The 25,138-nt window shown below is 45.6% G+C and overlaps 1 protein-coding gene across 2 annotated transcripts in view; it reads left to right on the top strand.

Annotated features, from left to right (window-relative positions):
- Nucleotides 1–25,138, top strand: part of LOC122790285 (LIM/homeobox protein Lhx3) — a 1,376,718-nt gene that overhangs the window by 429,066 nt on the left and 922,514 nt on the right. For both annotated transcript variants that reach the window (XM_044057789.1, XM_044057787.1), the window contains exon 7: nucleotides 20,967–21,110. In XM_044057789.1, the coding sequence (XP_043913724.1) occupies nucleotides 20,967–21,110 (144 nt within the window). The remainder of the gene's footprint in view (nucleotides 1–20,966; nucleotides 21,111–25,138) is intronic.

The raw sequence follows: 25,138 nt of genomic DNA, 5'->3' as shown, positions 1-25,138 counted from the left end.
GGTTTAAGTTGAAGGAGTTTTCCTTTTAAAAAGGGTTTTTCCTTTGAATTTTGGGGTTTAAATTTTTCCGAAGTTTGTAAGGCAGAGTCAATACAGGTGCTCTTCTATGCATTAGTGTATAACTCAGCATAGGTGCCTGTTCCATCAGTGGGGGAGAGGCTGTGAAGCTATTTATGCTATCATGTAAGAGGATGTGATTGGCCTTGGAGAAGTTTTTTAGTCTACTTGTTGCTGGGGGTGGGGGGAGTCTTGTGTTGGTTACTTCTAGTGAAGACTGATTTGTGGTCAGATCTCACCAGCCGCTTCAGCAAAGTACTAGTTTAATGGTGTGCACACTTGTGCAACCAGCTTATTGTAAATTTTTTATTTTTTTCCCCTAACAGATTTGTTTGTTTATTATTTGAATTGTACAGGTTATAGGTCACATTAAAGGTGGGCAAAGTTTTGAAATGATTTATTGTGGTCTCATTTTTTTTTGTCATAAAAACCTGGCATTTTAACAGGGGTGTGTAGACTTTTTGTATCCACTGTATTTGTCATACAGTAGGATCTGCTATGACAAGAGTACTAGGGAAAGTGATTGCTTGCTTTATGGGCTCATTGGATGTAGGCTTTTGTATGGTGTTAGGTGTTGCTTTTTGTGTGTGCTTTAGTGAGTGCTCTGGATAGGTGTTCCCGTTTGACAACTTAGGAGGTCTTTGAGTTTTGGGAAGGATTCCTTTAAATGCTTCATCATAAAGAAGAGTCTGTGTGTGTGCTGAGTGGTGTTTTTGAAGGGTGTAGTGTGTGTTCCTGACAACCTTGTTTTTAAGTGAGATTTTTGCCTCCAAGGAATTCATGAATGTAAATCTCTTGCATACTGTGTTAGTTTCTTTAAGGATTAAAAGGTTATCCCAGTACATGAGGTAACTGCTACAATATCTCAGGATGACCATATCTACCAAGCTGGCCACAGAGACATTAGGAAATTGCATATGCTGTCAGGACCTGTATTAGGGAAGGGCTTTTACAATTTAGGGACTTAGTTTTGCTGGTGTCTAGGGTTAAGGCTAAATGTTAGATAGTGCTGTGTTCTGGTATTGGTGCTGTTTCGTGCACCATCTAGCAGCCCTAAGCTTGGCTTCATGCAGAGCCTTTCTGTGTTGCATGTTAAAGTCCCTAGTAATAGCTTTACAGGTAAATGTTTGCAAACTAAGCATTTACTACTATACACAGCACTGCTGACTACCGCTGAGCAGTGAGCAGTTCTGCACAAATGTGCCTAATTTATAGTAGACATTTAAAAACTGAAAATGAATTCCTGTGACTTCTGACCAATAAACAACACTATGAGCTCCCTGGAGTGCTTACCAACTCAGAGTGCCCAGGTAATCACCTTCTGTTACAAGATGGATGATCCTGGAATTTCTTAAGGTAAAAGTGTAGCGCTGAATTACAGATTAACGCCAAGTATCACATTTTCTACAAAGTCCTCTGGCTGATGGAACTACACTTTAATCCTTCCTATGCATTTCCCAACTCTGACAAACCAGGCTACCTTTTTGTTGTCACTTGAATTGCAGTCCCAGTTATCTTAATGTAGAAACACACTGTAGGTAGCCAAAAGGGAAAAGTTATAAGAAACAAACAGCCAGCTACAGCGGTACCTGTGTGTATCCGAACATAGACAAAACAGGATACCTTTCTACTGCCACTAAAATTGCGGTCCATGTATTCTTATTGGAAAAATGGACTTCAGTTAGCCAAAAGTGAATAGCTACCACAAACAAATCTAACAATTACAGAGAATATAAAAAGTGTACACACCCCTGTTAAAATGCCAGGTTTTTGTGATATAAAAAAGACCACAATAAATCATTTCATAACTTTTCCCACCTTTAGTATGACCTATAGCCTGTACAATTCAATAAAAAAATATGTTGGGGGGAAAAATATAAAAAATAAAAAATGTGCAATAAGCTTGGTTGCACAAGTGTGCACACTCTTAAACTAATACTTTGTTGAAGCACCTTTTGATTTAATTACAGCATTCAGTCTTCCTGGGTAGGAGTCTATCAGCATGGCACATTTTGACTTGGCAATATTTGCCCACTCTTCCTTGCAAAAGTGCTCCATATCTGTCATATTGCAAAGGCATCTCTTGTGCACAGCCCTCTTCAGGTCACCCCACAGATTTTCTATTGGATTTAGCCCTGGGCTGTTGCAGGACCATTCTAAAACATTTTTCTTAAGGTGAAGCCATTCTTTTGTTGATTTGGATGTATGATTGAGGTTCATTGTCATGTTGAAAGGTGAAATTCCTCTTCATCTTCAGCTTTCTAGCAGATGCCTAAAGGTTTTGGGCCAAAAGTGACTGGTATTTGGAACTGTTCATAATTCCTTCCACCTTGACTAAAGCTCCATTTCCATCTGAAGAAAAACAACCCCAAAGCATGATACTGCCACCACCATGCCTCACCATGGAGATGGTGTTATTTTGGTAATGCAAAGTGTTTTTGCACCACACGTGCCTTTTGGAATTGTGGCCAAAATGTTCAGCCTTGGTCTCATCAGACCATAACACATTTTTCCACATGCTTTTGGGAGACTTGATGTATTGTTTTGCAAATTTTAGCTGGGCCTGAATGTTATTCTGTGTAAGAAAATGCTTCTGTCTTGCAACCCAACCCCATAGTCCAGACATGTGAAGAATGCGGGAGATTGTCGTCACATGTAGTAGACAACCAGTACTTGCCAGAAATTCCTGCAGCTTCTTCAGTGTTGCTGTAAGTCTCTTGGCAGCCTCCCTGACTAGTTTTCATCTTGTATTTTCATCAGTTTTGGAGGGACATCCAGTTCTTTGCAACGTCACTGTTGGCCCATATTTTCTCCACTTTTTGTTGACTGTCTTAGCTGTGTTCCATGGTATATCCAATGCTGTGGAAATTTTTTGTACCCTTCTCCTGACTGATATCTTTCAACAATGAGATCCCTTTGATGCTTTGTAAGCTCTCTGTGAACCTTGGCTTTTGCTATAGCAGGCAACTGAGTAAATATCAGAAAAATCCTACTAGGACAGATTAACTTTATTTGGGGTTAATCAGTCTCTCTAATTGATGGCATTTGTGTACCCAAGAAGATTGAATGCTGTAATTAAATCAAAAGGTGCTTCAGCAAAGTATTAGTTTAAGGGAGTGCACACTTATGCAACCAGCTTATTATAAGTTTATTTTTTATATTTTTTCCCCTAACAGATTTGTTTGTTTTTCAATTGAATTGTACAGGTTATAGGTTACATTAAAGGTGGGAAAAGTTTTGAAATGATTTATTGTGGTCTCATTTTTTTATATCCCAAAAACCTGGCATTTTAACGGGTGTGTACACTTTTTATATCCACTGTAGCTTTTTAGTACTTACAAGGTAAATCCAAAGGCAGACAAGCCAGCAGTGAGGCATGAACACACACTTTAAGGCAATTTTAAAGTACACCAACAGTCTAAGGGGAGAACTTTCCCAATTTCATCTGTCAGTCCCCAGTAAGATGAGCAGAGAAAATATGACTGGAGGGAGCATCTAGGGCCAGGTAAACAGAAGATGTGACTGAGAGGAGCTTCCAAGGCCAGATATACAGTAGGGGTGGGCAGCTCAAGACTTGCAAGTTTAAAAGCACAACAGAAAAAGGGTGTGTGGGAAAAATGAGATCACACTCAGAAATTATTTAAATACCTAGGCAGAGCACAACAAACACTTGAAAATATTATACTGTAAAGCATTTCATCTATAAAAATGTCTTCAGTTAATTGCTTTAGCTTCAGATCTAGCACAAACACAGCAGGAAACACACAAAACTGATTTTAATGGTAAGATAAGTGCAGTATTTTAAAGGTAGTTTAAATGCACTTCTCTGGATGCAAAATGTAATCCATACACTTTGTTTACAAGCTTCAAACAGTCTGAAGATCTATGATGTAATGATTATAGTTTTGTGCCAAACTGACAGTTTGGCAATTACATCACTAATTTACAATTACTTACCTACGCCATTCTAGCAGTATTGGAACTGGAACCTGGAATGACATAATCGCTTCCTGCTCTTTTATGAATATTAATGTCAAACACGGCTTCTACATTTAGTCTTCCATGTTTGCAAGGAATGTTTAAAACTTTATTTTTTTAAAGGCTTCAAAATGCATTTTCTTTTCACATAAAAAAGTGTTTCCGAGCATAAAGATACATGCAAACACTTTTTTGTTTGAAATGAAAAGCATGATCTGAAGTAGGGACTTCATTTGTCTGCAACCTATAGGTCTTGGATCCGACATCGGATCCGAGCCGGCAATTATTTATACAGCTATGGATCCGAGCTCCTAGCTCTTCCCCTCACCCATAATCCCCTGCCAACCCCAATTGACCTCAGATCTAGTTTGCCGCTTTTAGAAGAGACAGCTGGATTGCAGAGCTCCTGGCGACTTCAGTTAAGTTCTTTAAAAAAACTTGTTAAAAGCAGAAAATCTTTACTTTTTAATCTTATGTGTGTGTGTTTAGGATGTTCATCGTGCATACAGCTGCAGTCATAACAGATGGGTTTTCCTGCAGTCAGGCAGGTCCTCGGTCGGCTGAATTCCAAAGTCTAGGTCCGGCGTCGGATGTTGTCGCTTCTTCCCTGACGTCAGTGCGACAGGGGATAAAAGAACCAGCCAACGCCATTTTCTTCAGTCTTTCTTGCCGCACGGTGCCCGAAGCAGAAGCAGTTCGCAAGTGCCGGTCGGCCAGCTCCTGGGATTACAAATAATGTTGTTGAATTCTCTGGGATACACCGTCAACAAAAAGAAATCAAGGCCAATACCCTCTCAAACAATAATTTTCCTGGGTGCCAGCTTGAATACAAATACCCAGATGGCCTACCTCACGCCAGAGAAACAAGGGCAACTAACTCAATACTTCAGAAAACTGGCAACTATCACCAGGCTGACTGCAAGGAAAATCCTGCAGGCTCTGGGATTCATGGCATCTTGCATCCTGCTAATCCCATGTGCAAAGCTGCATATGAGGAAACTTCAATGGTACCTAAAAAACCTATGGTCTCAACATAGCCACAGTTTGGAAACAATAATACCACTGGTTCCATGTCTTCAAAAGGAATTTCTGTGGTGGGCTCAAGCATGCCAAAGAAACACAGGTCTCCCATTCTGCAAGCTTCAAGCAAATCAAGTCATCACAACAGACGCCTCTGACTACGCCTGGGGGGGCGCACATGACAGATCGGTGCATTCAGGACAAATGGTCCCAAAAAGAAAAGCACCTACACTTCAATCAAAAGGAAATGCTAGCAGTAATGCTATTATGGCTTTCAAATACCTACTGCATCCAGGCCAGCTATTGATAAGGACAGACAACACCACAGTAATGTGGTACATAAACAAGCAGGGAGGTACCCATTCATACCCCCTATGCAGGCTAGCCATGTCTCTTTGGAACATGGCTCTGGAATTACAAGTTGAACTTCAAGCACAGTACCTGTTCATACCCCCTATACAGGCTAGCCATGTCTCTTTGGAACATGGCTCTGGAATTACAAGTCGAACTTCAAGCACAGTACCTGCCAGGCAAGGAAAACACGCTGGCAGACAACCTAAGCAGAAATATGACAGATCCACACGAATGGAAGTTGCATCCTCAAGTTTTTACAAAGATAACTCAAGCATGGGGAAGGCCAGACATAGATCTCTTTGCCTCCCACAGAAATCACCAATTGACAAAATTCTGCTCAAGGACCTTTCATCCACAGGCCTGGAAAGTGGATACACTCTTTCAGTTGGACAACTATGACAGTTTATGCCTTTCCACCTCTTCCTCTGCTGCCCAAAGTTCTATTAAAAACCAGAGCAGACAGACCAAAGATGATTCTCATTTCTCCAGACTGGCCAAGACAACACTGGTACCCACTCCTGAGCATTCCCCCCATGGATCCTGCCTCTAATGCCTCTTCTACTGACTCAGCACAACTTCAAAACTCTTCACAGTCAGCTGAAAACACTCAATCTAGCCGCATGGAAGATTCCTTAAATTCACAACAGACCCTACTCTCCAAGGAGGTGCAGGATGTCATTTTGGAGGCCAGAAGGCCTTCTACTAGAAAAGCCTACTCCGCAAAATGGAAACGGTTTTGTGCCTGGAATGAGAAAAAGGGTCAGAATCCTGGAATACTGAATTTACCTCAAATATTACAGTACCTAGCTGAGATGCTAAGCAGTGAACTTTCATTCTCCTCCATCAAAATCCATGCCTCAGCCATTTCTGCAGAATACAACACTGATCCTCCTTTATTCTCTCACCCCCTCTTAAGACAGTTCCTCAGAGGGGCTAAGAATATAAAACCCCCAAGGAAACAACCAGTACCTGCTTGGGACCTCAATTTCATTCTAGAAACACTGACCTTGCCTCCTTTTGAGCCAGCTGCTTCCACAGAACTGCAATATTTGTCCTGGAAAACAGCCTTCCTTCTGGCTATCACCTCAGCTCGCAGGGTTTCGGAACTACAAGCCCTCATGTCTGTGCAGCCTTTCATCATTTTCCATCAGGACAGAGTTTCTTTACGAACCAATCCTTCCTTTATGCCAAAGGTAGTATCCAGGGTAGCCTTGAATGAGGTTATCCACTTACCTACCTTTTACCCTAATCCTCAAAACAAAGGGGAGAGACTACTACATTTCTTGGACATTCACAGACAGCTACGTTATTATTTGGACAGAACAAAGCCTTTAAGAAAATCAGAGTAACTCTGTGTCCTATGCTACAGGAGCTCAAGGGAAGCCTATTTCCAAACATCCAATCTCAAAATGGATAGCCCACTGCATACGCTTTTGTTACTCTTTTCATGGTAAAACTGTACCTGCAGGCATCAGATATCACTCCACAAGGGCCACAGCTACCTCTGCAGCTTTCCTCAGGGGGGTTCCTACCAAAGATATTTTGGAAGCAGCCACTTGGAGTTCTGTACATACTTTCTCTAAGCACTATCACCTACCATTATACTCCAAATCTAGAGCAGGCTTTGCCACTGCAGTCTTGCAGGGCATCCTGGCTCCTCCTAGTTCCACCTAGTGCCTACCACCCCTTTTTTAGCTTTGGGATTCTACCTATCTGTTATGACTGCAGCTGTATGCACGATGAACATAGTACAGTTTTGTACCTACCATAAATGTAGATGTTCGAGTGCTAATACAGCTGCAGTCCAGGTTTCCCTCCCTCCTTCCCCTCTTGGGACAGGCCTAATGGCTAACACCTCCTCATACAACCTGATTGGGGTATTCTTTTATAGTGTATTTGCTTGCAACTACTGTTTTTTGATTATATTGCATTGCATTATTACAGAAATTTATGTATTGCCTTCCTTCTCGGGGCACCTGACATCTGGGGCAATCTGGGGCAAGAAAAACTGAAGAAAATGGTGTCAGCTGGTTCTTTTATACCCCTGTCGCACTGACGTCAGGGAAGAAGCGACGACATTCGACGCCGGACCTAGACTTTGGAATTCGGCCGACCGAGGACCCGCCTGACGGCAGGAAAACCCATCTGTTATGACTGCAGCTGTATTAGCACTCAAACATCTACATTTATGGTAGGTACAAAACTGTACTTTCCCTTTAGGTTAACTTTTACCTCTCATTTTATTTTTAGTGTTTCCTCCCCTCGCTGGTCGTAGTGTGTGTGTGTGTGGTGTTCGTGTTTTGGGGCCTGGTGTACGTGTGTAGTCTTTTCCTTGTGAGAGAATGTCAGAGGCCCCAAAGCCAAGTGCACCAAGTGTGGCCATAAGCTTTCACCGGCGGATGGCCACACTTGGTGTGTTCGGTGCCTTGGGGTTGAACACCTGTCCTCAGGATGCATGATTTGTGCAGGGTTCAACCCCAGGGCACTGAAAGAGCGGAGGTCGAAGCTGATCCTGGCGGGACTTTTGCCCCCGGAGTCGGCTTCGGCCTCAACTACTCCCGTGGCACCTCCCCAGCCTGTGGTGGTAGCCACTCCTGCCACCCTTCCTCCAGCCGGGACTCAAACCCCCGCCAAAGTGCTGGAGGATAGGGAGGCCAGGAGGGAGAAACAGAGGGAGAAGCACCACAAGCGGTGTGCCGAGGCCTCCGCTTCGCCCCCCCCCCCCCAGCTAAGCAGGCTTCTCCCTCCACGGCTTCCAGGTCTCCTCCTCCTCGGCTCCGATCACCTTGCTTCTCTCCGGGACCAGAGGAGGAGGAGACCCGATCTCCGTCGAGGTCATCGAGGCGGCACTCCAGGCCTGCCTCTGTGGCCTTGTCGAGATCCACCTACAGCCTGTCTGACGCAGACTTGGACCAGATGATGAGAAAGTTCATCCAGGCCCAGCTGCAGAAGGGAGTGCTCCTGCCTCGCCCCCCCCCCCTTTGGGGGGGAGCTTGACACCCTTTTTTGCTCAGATAGCTCCTTCTCCGACCCGCTTTTCGGGTTCGGAGTGCTTGGAGCCGGGCAGTGTTGGAGCCGGGGGTGGGTCAGCGCCGACAGTACTAGGTACTTCGGATCCGACCCTGCCCTCGAGTCTGTCTGTCCCATCGTCTGATCTGACTTCTCGGAGCCGTGGGCCGAGCTTCAGATCTGAGGGATTCAGTGTGCCTTCGGCTCCGTCCAGGTCGGAGCACACTGGTCCCTCGGATCCGATGGTCTCGGCACCGGTTCCGATCCCTTCGTTGGATCCGAGTGGGAGTCGGCTCTCGGAAACCAGGGAGGGCGGCACCCCTTCAGCCTTCGATGTAGTGGAGAGGGCTCTGTTGAGAGCATCCAGACCCCCAGCCCTCATCTCGGCTCCGCCCTGCACTCCCTCTCTGCTGGGCCAGGCTTCCATCACCCAGCCACAGGGACAGCCTGCTTTAATGTCCCAGGTTGTTCCTTTGGAACAGGACATTGCTGGCGAGACCTCCTCGGACAGCCCCCCTGAGGAAGTGCCTCGCAAGCACAAGTGTAAGAGGAGGCACGTGGACTACACTGAGTCCTTAACAGAGGACACAGACTTGGATGAAGGAGAAGGCTCCCCAAGATTACCCCCCGAGGATGTCTCCTTTGGAGCCATCATGGAAATGCTTAGGCTCGTGGGGGGTGGTCTGCCCCCAAGGCTTCCTCCGATGAGTCCGTGTTCCTGGAGGCATTCGAAGCAGGCCCGTCTACCTCTTGGGTGTCCCCTCCGGTTGACCCCCTGGTGGACCTTGTGACCACTAGGGCGTGGAAGGAGCAGGACACTGTGGAGCCTATTCCCAAGTGCCCGGACAGGATTTTGAGCCCCCCCGCAGACCATCCCCACTGGAGCAAGGGTCCCCCTGTAGATGCCATGTTGATGGCGGCAGCCACTAAGAGGGAACTAGCTCAGGAGAGTCCCTCGGTCCATCCTCCGAGTAAGGAGTCTCGATTGATGGATCGCCTTGGGAAGCTGGTATTCAGTTCAGCGACCTTCTCCGTAAGGTCTCTGAACTGCATGGCACATAGTCATCAGGATGCAGCGCAATCTTATCAAAGAATACGCTGCATCCCCCCCGGAGTCCATGTCGGCGGAGGACAAGCAATTGTACTCCACTCGTATGGCCACTCTCAGATCTGTTTCCAACACTTCTATGCAGCTTCTGTCTCACGCTACTGAGGGAGCCGCTAGAGCCAGCGGAGCGGGCCTAGTGGTGAGGCACCAGGCCTGGCTCCAACATTGTGACTTCGCGGAGCCCTTTAAGGCGTCCTTTGCGAATGCCCCCTTTGATGGTTCTGCCTTATTTGGCAAAACCGTTCGCGAGACACTTGTCCAGAGCGAGAAGGACGGGAAGACGCTGTCTGCCGTCGGAGTCCGCTTCTCTGCTCCCCAGAGGTCGTTTTTCTAAGAACCAAAAGGGACAGAAGAAGATGTGGTTCTGGAAATCGCAGCATTCCCAACCTGCTCCTGACAACCAGTCCTTCCGTGGCAGAGGAGGACAGGGAGGACGCCGCCTTTGAGGCAGAGGGGCGCCGAGAAATTTTGGGTCCTGAGCATCCTTCTCTGATCGGCCCACGCAACAGCCCTGAAGGGTTGCCCGACTGCTCCACTCTGGAGGCAGTCGGGGAGGGGGTTTCTCGAGGCACCTGACGGCATGGGAGTCCATTACGTCAGACCGCTGGGTGCTTCGGATTATATCCAGAGGTTACAAAATTCTGATGCTTCATGTCCCCAGACTCAAGAACCTCCCCGATGTACCACCCGATCAGAGGGAGGCTGCAGCCACGGAAATCTGGCAGCTGCTCAAAAAAAGGGCCATCCAACCCATCCCCCCAGACCAGCTCGGATTAGAGTTTTACTCCAGGTTCTTTCTGGTGCCAAAAAAGACGGGGGACCTCAGACCAATCCTAGACCTCTCCCTTTTGAACCTGGCGGTAACCAAGGAGAAATTCCGAATGGTCACTCTTCAATCCATTCTCCCCCTGTTACGGGAGAATGACTGGATGTGCTCTATAGACCTCAAGGATGCGTACTACCACGTCTTAATGGACAGGTGATCCAGGAGGTTTCTCCGCTTCCGGCTGGGAGCCAGCCACCATCAGTTCAGGGTCCTTCTCTTTGGCCTCACCACAGCCCCAAGGGTGTTCACCAAAGTCTTAGCAGTGTTAGCGGCCCACCTGAGATTCCAGGGAATGCAGGTCTTCCCGTACCTGGACGACTGGCTCCTTACTGCTCCAACAAGGCATCTACTCTACTCAGCCAGAGATTTTTTTCTTTGCCTAGCCCCCCGGTTAGGCATTACGATCAATATGGACAAGTCCTCCCTTGCTCCAACACAAGTGATAGACTTCATAGGGGCCAGGTTAGATACAAGAAGTCTTCGAGCCTACCTCACCTCGGAACGACTACACAACCTCAGTCTTCATGTGCGGGCCATCCTTCAATCAGAAGCTCCTCCCACGGAATTGGTCCTGAGGGCACTGGGCTCTATGGCAGCGGCGATTACTCTTCTCCCATCGCTCTAAACATGAGGGTATTACAGTGGACCCTTCAAGTACAGTGGTCCTTCCAGCTTCTCCCTCTCCACCACCCTGTCTCGATCAGCAAAGCTTGTAGGAGGGCCCTGTTATGGTGGCTGCATTCCCCAGATCTCCATACAAGTCGGCCCTTCTGCGCCCCACCTCCCCTAGTCACAGTGACCACGGATGCTTCTCGCCTCGGGTGGGGGGGGGGCATTGCTCAGGCAGAACAGTCCAAGGCACATGGAATGACTCCGAGACCTCCCTGCATATCAATGTTCTGGAGATGAGGGCAGTGCTGTTAGCTTTGCAAGCACTTCGCAACCTTCTTCCCATCGGAACCATTGTGATACAGACAGACAACATGTCAGTTGTCTGGTATATCAACAAACGGGGGAACCAGGTCTTATCCTCTATGCCGAGAGGCCATGAGAGTGTGGGAATGGGCGATCTCCACCAACCGCTTTCTAATTGAACGCACATTCCGGGACGGTCCAACATCCTGGCGGACAAACTCAGCCACACTATTCTTTCCCCTTAGGAGTGGTCTCTCAACTTCCGTGTAGCGAAGCAGATTTTTGCAAAATGGGGGCAGCCCTGCTGCGATCTTTTTGCCTCTCCCTCAAATACGAAATGCGACAACTTCTTCGCCCTGATTCCCCCAACAGGGGAAGCCCCGAGAGACGCTCTAGTGCATGCTTGGCTGCCCTGTCTACTTTATGCCTATCCTCCTCTTCCCCTGATGCTAAAGATGTTACAGAAAGCCTCTCGGTCGGGGAGCAAGATGATCCTCATTGCCCCATTCTATCCTCGACAAACTTGGTTCCCTTACCTGTGGTCTCACTTGGTGAATCCACCCTGGATTCTAGATCCCAGTCCGGATCTGATTTCCCACCCATCAGGCTTACCGACCCCGAACCTGGACAGCCTGAAGCTAACAGCTTGGCTGCTCCAATTCCACTCTTAATTTTGACTCCCGGTATCTCCTCTCCAGTCAAAGCCATCTTAGTGGCAGCGCATAAACCTTCCACCCGGAAGGTTTACCGCAGTAAATGGAAGCGCTTTAACGTTTGGGCGGAGCATCATAATGTGGACCCCTTTACTGCTCCGCTGACGTCAGTTTTGGACTTCCTTACAGGGCTTTTTCATCAAGGGGCTAGCTGTTCGACAGTCAAGGTACAATTGGCAGCCATCTCACATTACCATGTAGGTCATGAGACTGGTCCCTTGATGTCAGCTAAACTATGTAAAACCTTCCTCAAGGGTACCTTTTTGCTGAGGCCCCCGATCAGAAAAGCCATACCCCCTTGAGATCTATCGCTAGTTCTTCAGGCCTTGACTGCTTCCCCCTTTGAACCGGCTGCCTCTGCTGATCTTAAATACCTGTCTTGGAAAACAGCTTTCCTAGTAGCCATCACCTCTGTGAAAAGAGTTTCAGAACTTGAAGCCCTTTCCGTAAAACCCCCTTATTTGGTTTTTCATCAAGATAGAGTGTACCTCAGGACCAATCCATCATTCCTACCTAAGGTGGCCTCAGAAACCAATATCAATCAGTCCATCAGTCTCCCTGTTTTCTTCCCTAATTACCAGAATAAAGGAGAATACAAACTGCACTTGTTAGATGTGCACAGGCAGCTGCGTTTCTATATTCATAGAACTGCTGGTCACAGACAATCTGATAAGCTGTTCGTCTCCTTTTCTAAATTCAATTTGGGTAAAGCTGTTTCGAAGGTCACCTTATCACACTGGATTTCCCAATGTATCCGTCTAGCTCATGAGGCTTCTGGGAGGCCCGCACCTCAAAGGGTCCGTGCTCACTCCACTCGTTCTATATCTACTTCTACTGCATTCAGATCTAGAGTCCCCTTGGATGATATTTGCTCGGCAGCCACTTGGGCCTCATCTCATACCTTTATTCACCACTACAAGCTGGACGTCACCTCCAGAGGTAGAGCATCCTTTGGCTCCACAGTGCTCCGGAACATCCTTCCATGATGGCCGCCCAAGATTCAGGTAGCTGGGGACTCTGTCCCACAGGTTGCTGACAAATGAAGTCCCTACTTCAGATTTAGAAGTTATGTACTCACCATAACGTTCCATCTGAGTAGGTGTCTTCATTTGTATGCAACCAACCCCCCCCTCCTTCCCCCTGGCCTTCAGAAGAATTAGTATTATTCCTGCCTTTTTCCTTTTTGGGATACCTTTTCAGGTATATAAGAGGGCAAACTTGATCTGAGGTCAATTGGGGTTGGCAGGGATTATGGGTGAGGGGAGGAGCTAGGAGCTTGGATCCATAGCTGTATAAATAATTGCCGGCTCGGATCCGATGTCGGATCCAAGACCCACAGGTTGCAGACAAATGAAGACACCTACTCAGATGGAACGTTATGGTGAGTACATAACTTCTAATTTCACGCCTTTAAACTTGATCTTTAAGAACCCCCGAGTTCTCCTCGGGACATGCATTTCATTATTGAAAAGCTCTCTAATCAAACTCTCTGCATCTTCAAGTCTGAAGTTCATGAAAAACATCACATCCGATTTTAATCTTCTTTCCATTCATCCCTGATGGGTTCGGTTTCGAGCCCTCAGAACCGAGTCGGCCATTTTACTAAGCTCACACCAGCCAAAAAAACTCTCAAGCTAAGTCTGTACCCAGAATGCCCTTCTCCCTGTTACCTCAGATCTCGTTTGCCACATAGCCATAAAGCCACGTTTTAGCCTAGCTCTCAGCTAAGTGGAACTTTATTTGATATTTGTGTGGAAAATTTTCTATATCTTCTTTTTTTTTATTGAGCAAGTAGTTTTTCTGGAGTGTGTTCTTCTGTCTGTTCTTATTTTTTCCTCCTCTACTCTACCTGTTGTTACCGGTGGTAAACTTTTAAGTACCATTGTTTGTATGGCCTTTCGTCCCTTACCCTTGTGGTATTCCTTCAATACCATTGCTGGTATTGTCTATCCTGTTTAACCTATTAGCTTTGGTTTTAAGGAGTTAGCTTTCTTCTCTACGTATTACTGTATTGATATAATTGTGATTTCTTTCAATGGTGTTTGACTAATTGGATTATACTGTTGGCCCGTAGTGCCTCTTTATCAAGATGTTGGATAAGAAGGGTACTTCAGGTTTTAAGCATTGTGCTTCATGCATTGGCAAGTTACCTAATAGTGATTCTCACGATGACTGTGTATACTGTTTGGGAGTGCCCCACCTCTTGGTGCAGCCTCCCTGTGACATTTGTCAGAGTTTCAGTCAACACACTCTTAATGAGCACAAAAATAAACTGATTCTGAAAGGGTTACTCAAGTCTCCCTGTTCAGAGACCTTTTCTGTGATGGAGGTCTCAACCCCTCCTACTAAAGACAAAAAGATGCCCCACTCTGTTCCCTCCTCACCATCGGGTGATCAGGGCAAGCCTGTGAAATCAAAGGTCCCAAAATTGTGTTAGGAGCATAAATCTGCCTCTATGGCTCCATTTTCCTCAGCTCTGAGCATCTCAAAACCTTTGATACCAGCACGTGTTTTGGCACCGGTCCTGTCTCCGGCACAGATTATAGACCTTACTACACCTATTTCAACTTTGGCACTTGTGGCCACTTTGGCTCAAGGCACACCTTCAACTACTTTGACTACTTTGTTAGTTACCAGTTTGGAATCGACCATTTCGGCTCCGAGTGCCACTTTGGCACCAAGCATTTTACTGACTTCACTGGATTTCACCTCTTTACTCCAGGTATCAAAACTTGAGACTTTGGTGCTGGTAGCCATTGCACCACAGACCTGATGCTCCTCTTCCATAGATCCGTTTCTGGGCCAAGCATATAGCCCCTTCATTGAGCATCCTGACTCTCCATCCGGAGTATCCACTAGGAGCCTGTCGGAACATGACGTGGTGCATCTTGTGGACCAACTGTTAGCCAGGGGTACCAACACTTTCTAAGACTCATCCACCTTTTGGACGTGAGTTGACTTATCAACGGACTCCATCTTACACTCCTCCGACCATCTCTGTTCCAAAGCCCTCTGCTCTGACATCCTTCTTGGAACCCATCATCTCTGTGCCTACAGTGCATCTCTCTCTCTGGCTTCGAGTTTGTCCCTTTGGTTTTTAGTTTCTGTGGAACCGGTCATTTCTCATTCTGGGGACTGGGGGGACGGGTGCTTTGACCCGTGGCACGGAGCCATCTTTCTCCTTGGTTCCATCCTCAGCGCCGATAGCCGCGTCCACAACGATCCTGCTTGAGGCTCCACCTGTGGGGGGGCAGGCTCATCAGAGTGGGCTGTGACCCCGGTTCTGTGGTTTTCTTTCTTTGTTCCGGGCTCCCGTCCCTGTTAGGACAGGCCTGCCCATCCGTGCGATGGAGAGGGGCTCTTGCTTCTGGCAGCACTCCTTTTATGTCAGAACTCCAGTTTTCACCCCCTGAGCTACAGCTGTCACAGACCACCTCCCCGGGCCACTGGGCAGAGAAGCCGCAGGACACCCTTGTTCAGGGTACACACTCTTCCGAGTCCTCCTCAGGGACCCCCACTGAGGAGCCCCCTCGAAAGAGGACATGCAAGAGGAAGCAAGTGGACTCACCTGAGGAGTCCTTAACTGAAGACACGAATTACGATGATGGTGAAGGGTTCCCACGGTCACCTCCTGATGATGTCTCCTTTGGAGACTTCGTATAAATGCTTAAGCAGAGAGGTGACTGGAAGTCCTCCAACCCTTCGTCTGAGGAGTCCATGTTCCTGCAGGCTTTCCGTACCCAGCCTTCTACCTCTTGGGTGACCCAGTCTGCTGATGAGCTTGTTGTGCAGCGTGCTTGGAAGAACCCTGATTCCATTGAGGCGATCCCTTGCAGACCAGACAAGATTCTTTCTTCTCCCAAGGAGAACCCGCATTGGTCCAAAGGATTACCAGTCGATGCTATGATGGTTGCGGCGGCCATGAAAAAGGACTTGGCTGAGGAAAGTCCCGCTGTCCAGCCACCCAACAGGGAGTCCTGGGTGGTAGACAGACTTAGAAAGCATGTTTTTCCATCAGGGACCTTTGCTATACAGTCCCTGAACTATTTGGCACATTATACAAGGCTCCAGAGGGATTTGCTCTCCGAACTCTCTGGGATGCTCGCAGGACAGTTGTCTAATGAGGTCAGGGACAACATGGCCTCACAGCTCGCAACCCTGGAATCGATATCCAACTCTTCCATGAGGTTGCTTTCACATGTGACCGAAGGGGTGGCTAGAGCAGCGGGTTCAGGCATTGTCATGAGGTGTCATGCCTGGATGCGCATTTGTGATTTCGCAGACCCCTTTCAAGTCTTTCTTTCTGATTGCTCCCATCGAAGCTTCGTCCCTTTTTGGCTCCAAAGTGAAGGACACGCTAGTCAGGTGCGAGCAAGATGGAACGACCCTGTCTGCCATAGACCAACAGTTTTCCATTCCTCAATGTACCTTCTCCAAGAATCAGAGGAGTGGAAAAACGTGGCATAAAAAATCTCAGGTTCCTTTCCGTGCCGTACATGGTGGTGATACCCCCAGGGGCAGAGGGGGTAACAATTCCGGAAGATGCCCCTACAGTGGTAGAGAGGGTCCTTGTAACCAAGGCACCAGGGAGTCATTCCCTGGACAAGTCTTACCAGCGTTCCTGAGGAGCAGCCCGATTGCTTACCTCTGGAAGCAGTAGGCGGTCATTTCTCTCTGCACCAAAGCTGCCTGGCAATCCATTACCACCAATCGGGTGCAGAGTATTATCACCAGAGGTTACACCATTCCTCTTTCTTGTCGGCCAACTCTCAACTTTCCGATGTTCAACCCAGTCAAAGGGAAGAAGCAGCTTTAGAGATTATAAAGCTGTCTCAAAAAAAGTCATCCAACCAGTCCAGATCCGGATTTTATTCAAGATTCTTTTGGTGCCAAAACAGACAGGAGACTGGAGACCCATTTTGGATCTCAGCATCTTAAACAAGTCTGTCACCCAAACCAAATTCCGGATAGTCACGGTTCAGTCCATTCTTCCCTTTTTAAGAGAAGGTAATTGGATGTGCTCGATAGATCTCCGGGACGCGTATTACCATATCAAGATGAGCAAACTCTCCAAGAGTCTGCTTTTCTTCTGGCTAGGGGCCAGTCATTATCAATTTCATGCCCTGCCATTTGGTCTCTCTACAGACCCCACAGTGTTCACAAAATGCATGGCAGTGGTAACAGCTCACTTGAGACTACAAGGATTCCGGGTCTTTCCATATCTGGATGACTGGCTCCACACCACCCCCCACCAAACATCTTCTGGTAACATCACTGCATTATACTCTCTCTCTGGCCAAATTGTTGGGAATAATGATACATTGGGAGAAGTCAAACCTTACTCCTGCACAACAAATAGAGTTCATTGGAGCAGTGTTCAGTACTAAGTCCTGTCTAGTATCACTCCCAATTCACAGACTCCACCGAATGAGGCTTCAACTCAGTGTGATACTCTCTCAAACAAAAGTGTCAACAAGGGAAGTTCTTCAGGCCCTAGGTTCGATGGCAGCTTCAATCCCAATAGTGCCTCTAGCAGTGCTACATATGCGGATCCTGCAATGGCTCCTCCTTTGTCAATGGTTCCCAAACTATCAACCCCTCTATTACCAGATACGAATAACCAACTCCTGCAAACAGGACCTCCTTTGATGGATGAGGCCAGAAGTAGAACTTTGGAGTTACACATTTCAATCCCCTCAGCCCAGAGCCATTGTGACCATGGATGCTTCCCTGATCGGGTGGGGGGGCCATTTCCAGGGAAAGACGGTCCAAGGCACATGATTCACCTCAGAGGCCCACCTACATATCAGTGTTGTGGAATTGAGAGCTGTGCTGTTAGCGCTGCAGGCCTTTCATTCAGCTCTCCCTTTCGGAACCATTGCGATTCAGTCAGACAATATGTCAGTGGTCTGGTATATCAACAAGCAAGGAGGAACCAAATCCTACCCCCATGCCGAGAGGCCATGAGAATTTGGCAGTGGGCGATGGCTTCCAACTGCTTTCTGATAGCAATGCATATCCCGGAGAGCTCCAACGTGATTGTGGACAAATTGAGCAGATGCATTCTCATGCCTCACAAGTGGAATCTCAACCCTGAGGTGGTGACAGAAATCTTCAGCCACTGGGGCCAGTCTTGCTGCGACCTTTTTGCCTCCCCATGGGGCAACAAGTGCAGCAGCTATACCCTACTTCTCCCAGAGGGGAAGTCGCCGAGGGACGCTCTAGTCCACGATTGGCCCACAGGACTTCTTTGTGCTTATCCTCCCATCCCCTTGATTCCACAGTTTCTAAAGAAAGCTCTTCAGTTGGGATGCAAGGTGATCCTCTTAGCTCTGTTCTGGCTTCGACAAGTTTGATTCCTGTTCCTTCGGCCTCACCTTGTATACCCACCATGGATTCTGGACCTTCTACCAGATGTAATTACTCCCCCCCAAGGGTTGAATCACCCAAATCTGTCCAGTCTCAAGCTGACAGCTTGGTTTCTCCACTTCCATTAGTCGCCAGGCAAGCTAATCTTCCTTCACCTGTTCGAAACATAATTCTGACCTCTCATAAACCATCCACTAGAAGACTATATCAGGATAAGTGGAAAAGGTTCTCTATCTGGTCCAAGGATTACATGCTACACCTGTATTCAGCTCCAGTAACTGTAGTGCTTCAGTACCTGGCTAGGTTTTTTGATAATGGAGCCTCTGCCTCTACCATACAAGTACATCTAGCGGCAATTTCTAATTTCCACAATGGTATAGATGGCACCTCTCTGATCTCTTTCTGCCTTTGCAAGGTCTTCCTCAAGGAGACCTGTCATACAGACCTCCTGTCAGACAACCCGTAGAACCATGGAACCTCACTTTAGTACTTCAGTCTTTGACTCAAAAACCTTTTGAACCTAACGTTTTTGTCTTAGAAATCCTTGTTCTTGGTAGCCATCACATCTGCTTGAATGGTCTCGGAGCTGCAGGCATTGTTTTTCAAGAGGCCCTATCTGGTCTTTCATAAAGACAGAGTATCACTTTGGATGAATCCATCCTTCCTTCCCTAAGTTATTTCTGAATTCTCCATAAACCAGACCATTGATCTACCAGTGCTCTTTTCGAATTTTACCAATAGAGGAGAGTACTGTCTTCACTCTTTAGATGTACATAGACAATTGAGATTTTACCTAGACAGGACCAAACCCATCTGTAAATCTGAACAGCTTTTTATCTCCTTTTCTGGGTCCAGAATGGGAGAAGCTGCTTCCAAGGTTACGTTATCAAAATGGCTAAGGGAACTTTATACGTTTCATATATTCCCTCAGCAATGAACCTATGCCAAAAGTTAAAGCTCACTCCACTAGATCTATGGCAGCATCTGTAGCTTTTCATTCCAGGGCTTCCATGGTTTACATCTACGCAGCAGCTACTTGGGCTAAGCTTTCATACCTTTATCAATCATTACAAAATGGACCTGGTCTCCAGAGGGAGAGCTGCCTTCAGCTCAGTGGTACTCAGAAATGTTCTTCCATAAGGGCCGCCCATGGACCTCAAGGTAGCTTGGGATTCTGTCCTTCAGTGAATCTGAGGTAACAGGGAGAAGGGCATTCTGGGTAGAGTCTTGGCTCGAGAGTTTTTTTGACTGGTGCGAGTTTGGTAAAAAGGCCACCTCGGAACCGAACCCATCAGTGATGAATGAAAGAAGATGAACAACACAGATGGAATGTAATGGTAAGACGTAACTTCTTTTTTTGATGGACAGCAACTCTGCTTACAGTATCTCCAGGTTTTAGGCCCTTATCTCTGTAGAGTCCTATTTGGTCTTTCAAAAGGATCAGTGATCTTTAGGACTGATTTACAGTTTCATCTTAAAGTGATTTCTGAACTATTGTTAAAACAGTCCATTCGTCTTCCCTGTTATCTTTGCAGTGATCAGAGTGAGCCTTTCATACCTTTGACATGCACTACAGGCTTGGGTTTAACTGGATGTTTTGCATCAGTTTTGGAAGATGTAGCAGTTTGTCTCTTGCCCCTCTACAGAGGGATGGACAGTTCAAAGGCAAACTCTTCCAAGTGGATTAATAACTGCATTTCATTTTGCATTCAAATGATGAATCATCATTTGGAACATGCAGCTATACAAGACCATTTCACCAGAGGCTTGGCTGCTTCCAGTGTTTACTTCAGAAATTTCCCCACCGCTTTTATTAGTAAAACAACCATGTGATTATCAGTTCTCAGTTTCACCAAACATTACTGCTTGGATTGTGATTCCAAGAGTTAGTTCTCCTTTGAATTATTGGTGTTCAAGACTTGGCTTACTGAGCCCTTAACCTTTTAGTCGTTTGCTGTCTTCTTCACTGATATTCTTCCCACTAGTCGTCTACTGCATAAGACATGTGTAGTAACATATTGCCGATATGCATCGACTATGTCATTTGGTCTTTGAGAAGGACTTCTGCAATGGCCGGAGACTGATTCTCCATCTGGAAGCTGTGAATGGATCGTCAGGAAAATGTGTAATATTTGTGATCTTGTATGTTTGTTTTTCTGCAAGTACAGTCCATGATGAGCAGACTCTTAGTAAATGTGATGTCATAGCAAGTGCTGACTGGAAGCCTGTAGATATCAAAAGAAAAACTTCCATCCATTTTCCAATGCAGAAGCTCTCCTTTCAGCTGATTTATTGAGCACAAAGCTCTTGTATCTTCTTTTTAAAATTACCAGAGATATCTCAGAATAAAATGGTTTTCCTTCTGATGTTACCCCTCTATACTTTTGCTTGACTGGCTGTAAAACAATAGTGACTGATTTTTGGTGTGTTCTGCTGTGAGTATGGAGCCAGAACAGTGTGATCTCAAGATGGGATAACCAATTTTTTATGCATGTGTTCTGTAGTAAATGTCCAGCAAGTCAGAGAGTGCTGGTAGTAGTTAACTCTGCAGAAATGTGGACTGTAATTTTGTTCCTGATGACTGTAATTCTCACCTTTTATCCATGTCATTATTTAGTTTGAATCCTCTTCGGTCATCTTTCTCCTCCTTCTTGAAGTCCTTATCTGGTGTACGAAGAAAGGTTACTTCAGAACAAGTTGGAACCATAAATCAGGATAAAGAAAACCATAATGAAACAGAGTCATGGAGAGAGTTTGAAAAGTAAGTGACTGTTTTCCTCTACTCAGGAACTGATTATTGTATAGGAATAGTTCTTTTGTACAGAGATGTGTACTTGATTGCAAAATTTAATTACCCAAAAATAGTCACTTTAGTGTATAACTGATTGTTTCACTATATTGGCTAAACTTGACTTTTTTGCCTATTTAAAGCAAAGGCACTCGACCATTTTTTGGAAATAATGAATGCATGACGATGGGTACATGTCCTTCCATGTCACTGTTACAGTATTGCTTACATAAGGGATCTCCTGCAAAGGATAGCCCAATGTCCAGCCAGTATACCAAAGCCTTTAGTGTTTGCATGCATTGTATGTCACACACATGCTGCCTGTGCAAGGCATAAGGCATAAAGGTGATATAGGATGCAGACACATAAGACCTTCTTTGCCACCAGTCTGAATACCATCATTAAATGTTGATCTGAATGCCCTTCTTCTGTAATGGTTACTGAGCCATTTTCAGGTAAGTGCCCCATTGGGGTTCTTCCTTGTCTTCTGTTTCATTTTAGTGTTACTGGTTACATGTCATCCAGAAAGGGAAAATGTCAGTGTGGGAGGCAGATTCCCCATAAAAATCATCATGAACAGTGTCTCTCCTGTTTGGGTGCTTCTCACGACCATACACAGTGTTCTGTTTGCCAAGTGTTGTCCCCAAGACCCTACATAGTCACCTCTCCTCCTTGAAAACCAATATCCTAAGTTGCTGGCTCAAGGTGATACGGTGGAATCTTCTCATTCCATGGGTCAGCTGCCGACCAAGAAAAAGTTAAAAAAAAAAAAAAAAACTCAGGTCTGATACAGATGCTGTCCAGCCTCCCTCAGTTGTCTCTCTCAAGGCTGGTGAAAGTCTGGAGGATCATCCGGTTGTTGCATTAGATTCCTCTGCCATGACCCAGTCGGAGCCTGGCATGGATCAAACTTCTTGCACATTTTCAGAGACATTTCAAATGTCTGTTCCAAACGTTGAGAGGGGAACCTTGTCTGATAATATCCGAGGGACTGAGAAGGATTCTGCATGTCTTAGTATGAGAGGTAATCCCTACGCTTAATGTGTCGGCAAGGGTCCGACCCACCTAGGTTTTCATGAGGATGTCCCACAGAAAAAGAAACCGAAAACCAAACAAATTTCCATTGCAGTTAAGGATCCCCAACATGAATGGCAGGATTTTACTTGGGGAAGGGGGCTCTTTAATGCTTTAATGGCTTTAAAGGAAGGGGTTTCTGTGCCTGCTTCTCCCTGATCTTCTACTCTTCCTAAGAGGCCTAGGGAACATGATTCTTCTGATGAGAATCAGGATTCTGTGGAGGAGTCCTTAGCATACTTTTTTCAAATCCTTAACCCCTTGGACTATGGGTCTGTGGAAGAGGACTCTTATCAGTACAGATGTTCTTCTTGTTTCACTGTTGCAGTCCTGACATTAGGGATTTCCTGTCATGAAAGCCCTCGACTAGCCTGACTACCAGAGAAACTTATTTCCCCTCTTGGAATGGTGGATGCCTTAACTGATGTCAGTATGCTCAGGCATAAAGGGAGCAAGCCTCCATCATCACTTAAGTCTTTTCTTGCTGTCAGAGCCCGAAGCAGATTTCAAGTGTGTCAGTCAGTCTGCACCAGAGAGATGTCATTGGAAAGATAACTACTCCGTTGGGGAACTCCTTTCTTTTTCTTTGACTCGTGTGAGATAAAGTTTATAATTGTCTCCACTGTGGCAAAAAAAATTCCACACAGAGACCTCCATGCACTTTGTGTAGCTTACTTAGACCCAGACTACAATGTCCCTAACTGTCAATTTTGTGCTAGGTTTAACACTAAAACTAGTAGGCATAGAGCAAAGTTTTTAGCTCATTTTCTGAGGCAGGAATCTGTGCAGTTACATACTGTGGTGTCCAATGGTCATTCTAAACTCAGTTTATCTAAACACAAGAAAAGATAAGAAAGAATAGCCTAGGTCCACGGATGATACTTTCTCACCTCCTGACTCGTCTACTAGACTTGTGATTGTTGAGGAAGGTGAGACACTTTTTCAGCCTCTTTGACTTTTGATTCAGTGACCCAGGCCTCTGTCAAGACCCATTTGGAGTCTGACATGCCTTCAGTCCCTTCGACTTCTACAGGTCATATTTTCAGCTCATTGGCTACGTCCGAGACCGCTCAGCAGGTATGGCTTCTGACAAGTGACTGCTAACCGGAGATGTTTTACAGCCTAGGCCCAATCCGGTGCAGCTTCAGTCTAGAATGTCAGTCACCAGGGCATCAGATGCTCCCAGGCCTAAGGCCAAACCCACACCAAAGAAAAGTATTGTGGTAGGGCCTTCACCTAGGCCTATGGGCTTCCAGTTTCAGGAACCCCAACAAGACTTAAATTGTCTGAAGACCTCATTAACATTGTAAGGTCTAGACAGACTTCAAGGGATATTACCGTAGGGAAAAGAAAGAGACCCCCCCCCCCAAAAAAAAACTTCCCTGATCCACTGCATTCAGAAGAACAGTCTGACTTTGAGGACTCTGCATCTGAAGAACGCCCCACGTACACCTCATATGAGGAATCAGATTCAGAGGAAAATATCCCCTCTGTCTCCCTGCCTGAAGACTTTACTTTTGGAGAGACACTCCATGATATGAAATGACATTTTCAGTGGAAAGCACAAGAATACCCCCAGGCCAAAAAGAGAATTAGGGAGTTCTTAGACCTCCCTGAGCACAAACCCCTAGCAATCCTGCCTATTCTGGAAGTAGTGGAAGATGTTTTTTAGGATGCTTTCTTAACTCATTCACTCCGTAGCTGCCCAGAAAAACCTGCCTGCTTAATTCCACCATAGGAACAACAGTGCAGCCTGAGCTCATTTTCAAAAAATCCATTTGTAATACCATACAGAAAACAAATGTTCATAATTCTTTAACTATAAGAGCTAGACTAAAAATGTAAACGCGAAAGTTGTTCAGCAGACACTGACCTTTTCAACAATGTAAATGTTGATAGTGCATATCAGTCATTATTCAATATTTGGCAAGGAATGTTGATATTGTGCATTTTTATTTACCTTTTTGGAAAAGCAAAGCACAATATATTGGTCAATGTACCATGTAGACCCATACAATTTGTATTCAATTTGTTAGTATGAATGCCAGCTTTAAAATGATACCTTAACCATTACTGTGTGATGCTCCTTTATGGAGATATGCACAGAAATATGATTAATATATTTCTCAAAATTGATAAAGCATATCTCATCACCTGTAAAAGACAGAGCATACATATCAGTGTAGAAGTTGTGCGTCTCAATGTCAGCTTCAAAATGATGCATCATTTGTGTGATCACCATGCTCCCTTGCAACAATATGGGCGTAATAATGAAGTATCTGGAATGTATCATTTTCATAATCCTACAAGACTAAACTGCGATATCTGTACGTGTGTGCAGTGCACAGACACAGTTCTTTTACCATGTTGTAAAGAGTAACACTGTCTTCAAAATGAGGTATTACTCGGCACACTGACATGCTCCCTTGCAAAGTTATTTACCAAACTATGAAAAAAAATCATAATTTCCATAGCCTAACCCCAAAACAAACTTTGATATCTGCACATGTGTACAACATACAGGCACAATTCTTTTACTGTGTTGGAACCAGCAATACTGTCTTCAAAATTAGGTATTACTTAGCAAATTCAGATTCTCCCTTGCAAAGTTATTTAACAAAATATGAAACAAAAAATCATAATTTACATGACCTAAGTCCAAAACACACTTTGATATCTGTACATGTGTGCAACATACAGGGACACTTCTTTTACCATATTGGAACTGTCAATATTGTCTTCAAAATGAGGTATTAGCACATTCAGATGCTCCCTTGCAAAGTTAATTACTAAAATATGAAAAAAAAATCATAATTTCCATAACCTGAGTCCTAAAAAAATTGATATCTGTACATGTGTACAGCATTCAGACCCAGTTATTTTACCATGTAGACACATATGATTGTAAATATACACATTCTTGGTGT

Source organism: Protopterus annectens, chromosome 16.part0, assembly GCF_019279795.1.
Source record: "Protopterus annectens isolate FY-2018-M chromosome 16.part0, PAN1.0, whole genome shotgun sequence".
NCBI lineage: Eukaryota > Metazoa > Chordata > Ceratodontiformes > Protopteridae > Protopterus > Protopterus annectens.
The sequence above is the reverse complement of the archived record's forward strand: the minus strand, read 5'-3'. Positions and strand labels throughout refer to the sequence as shown.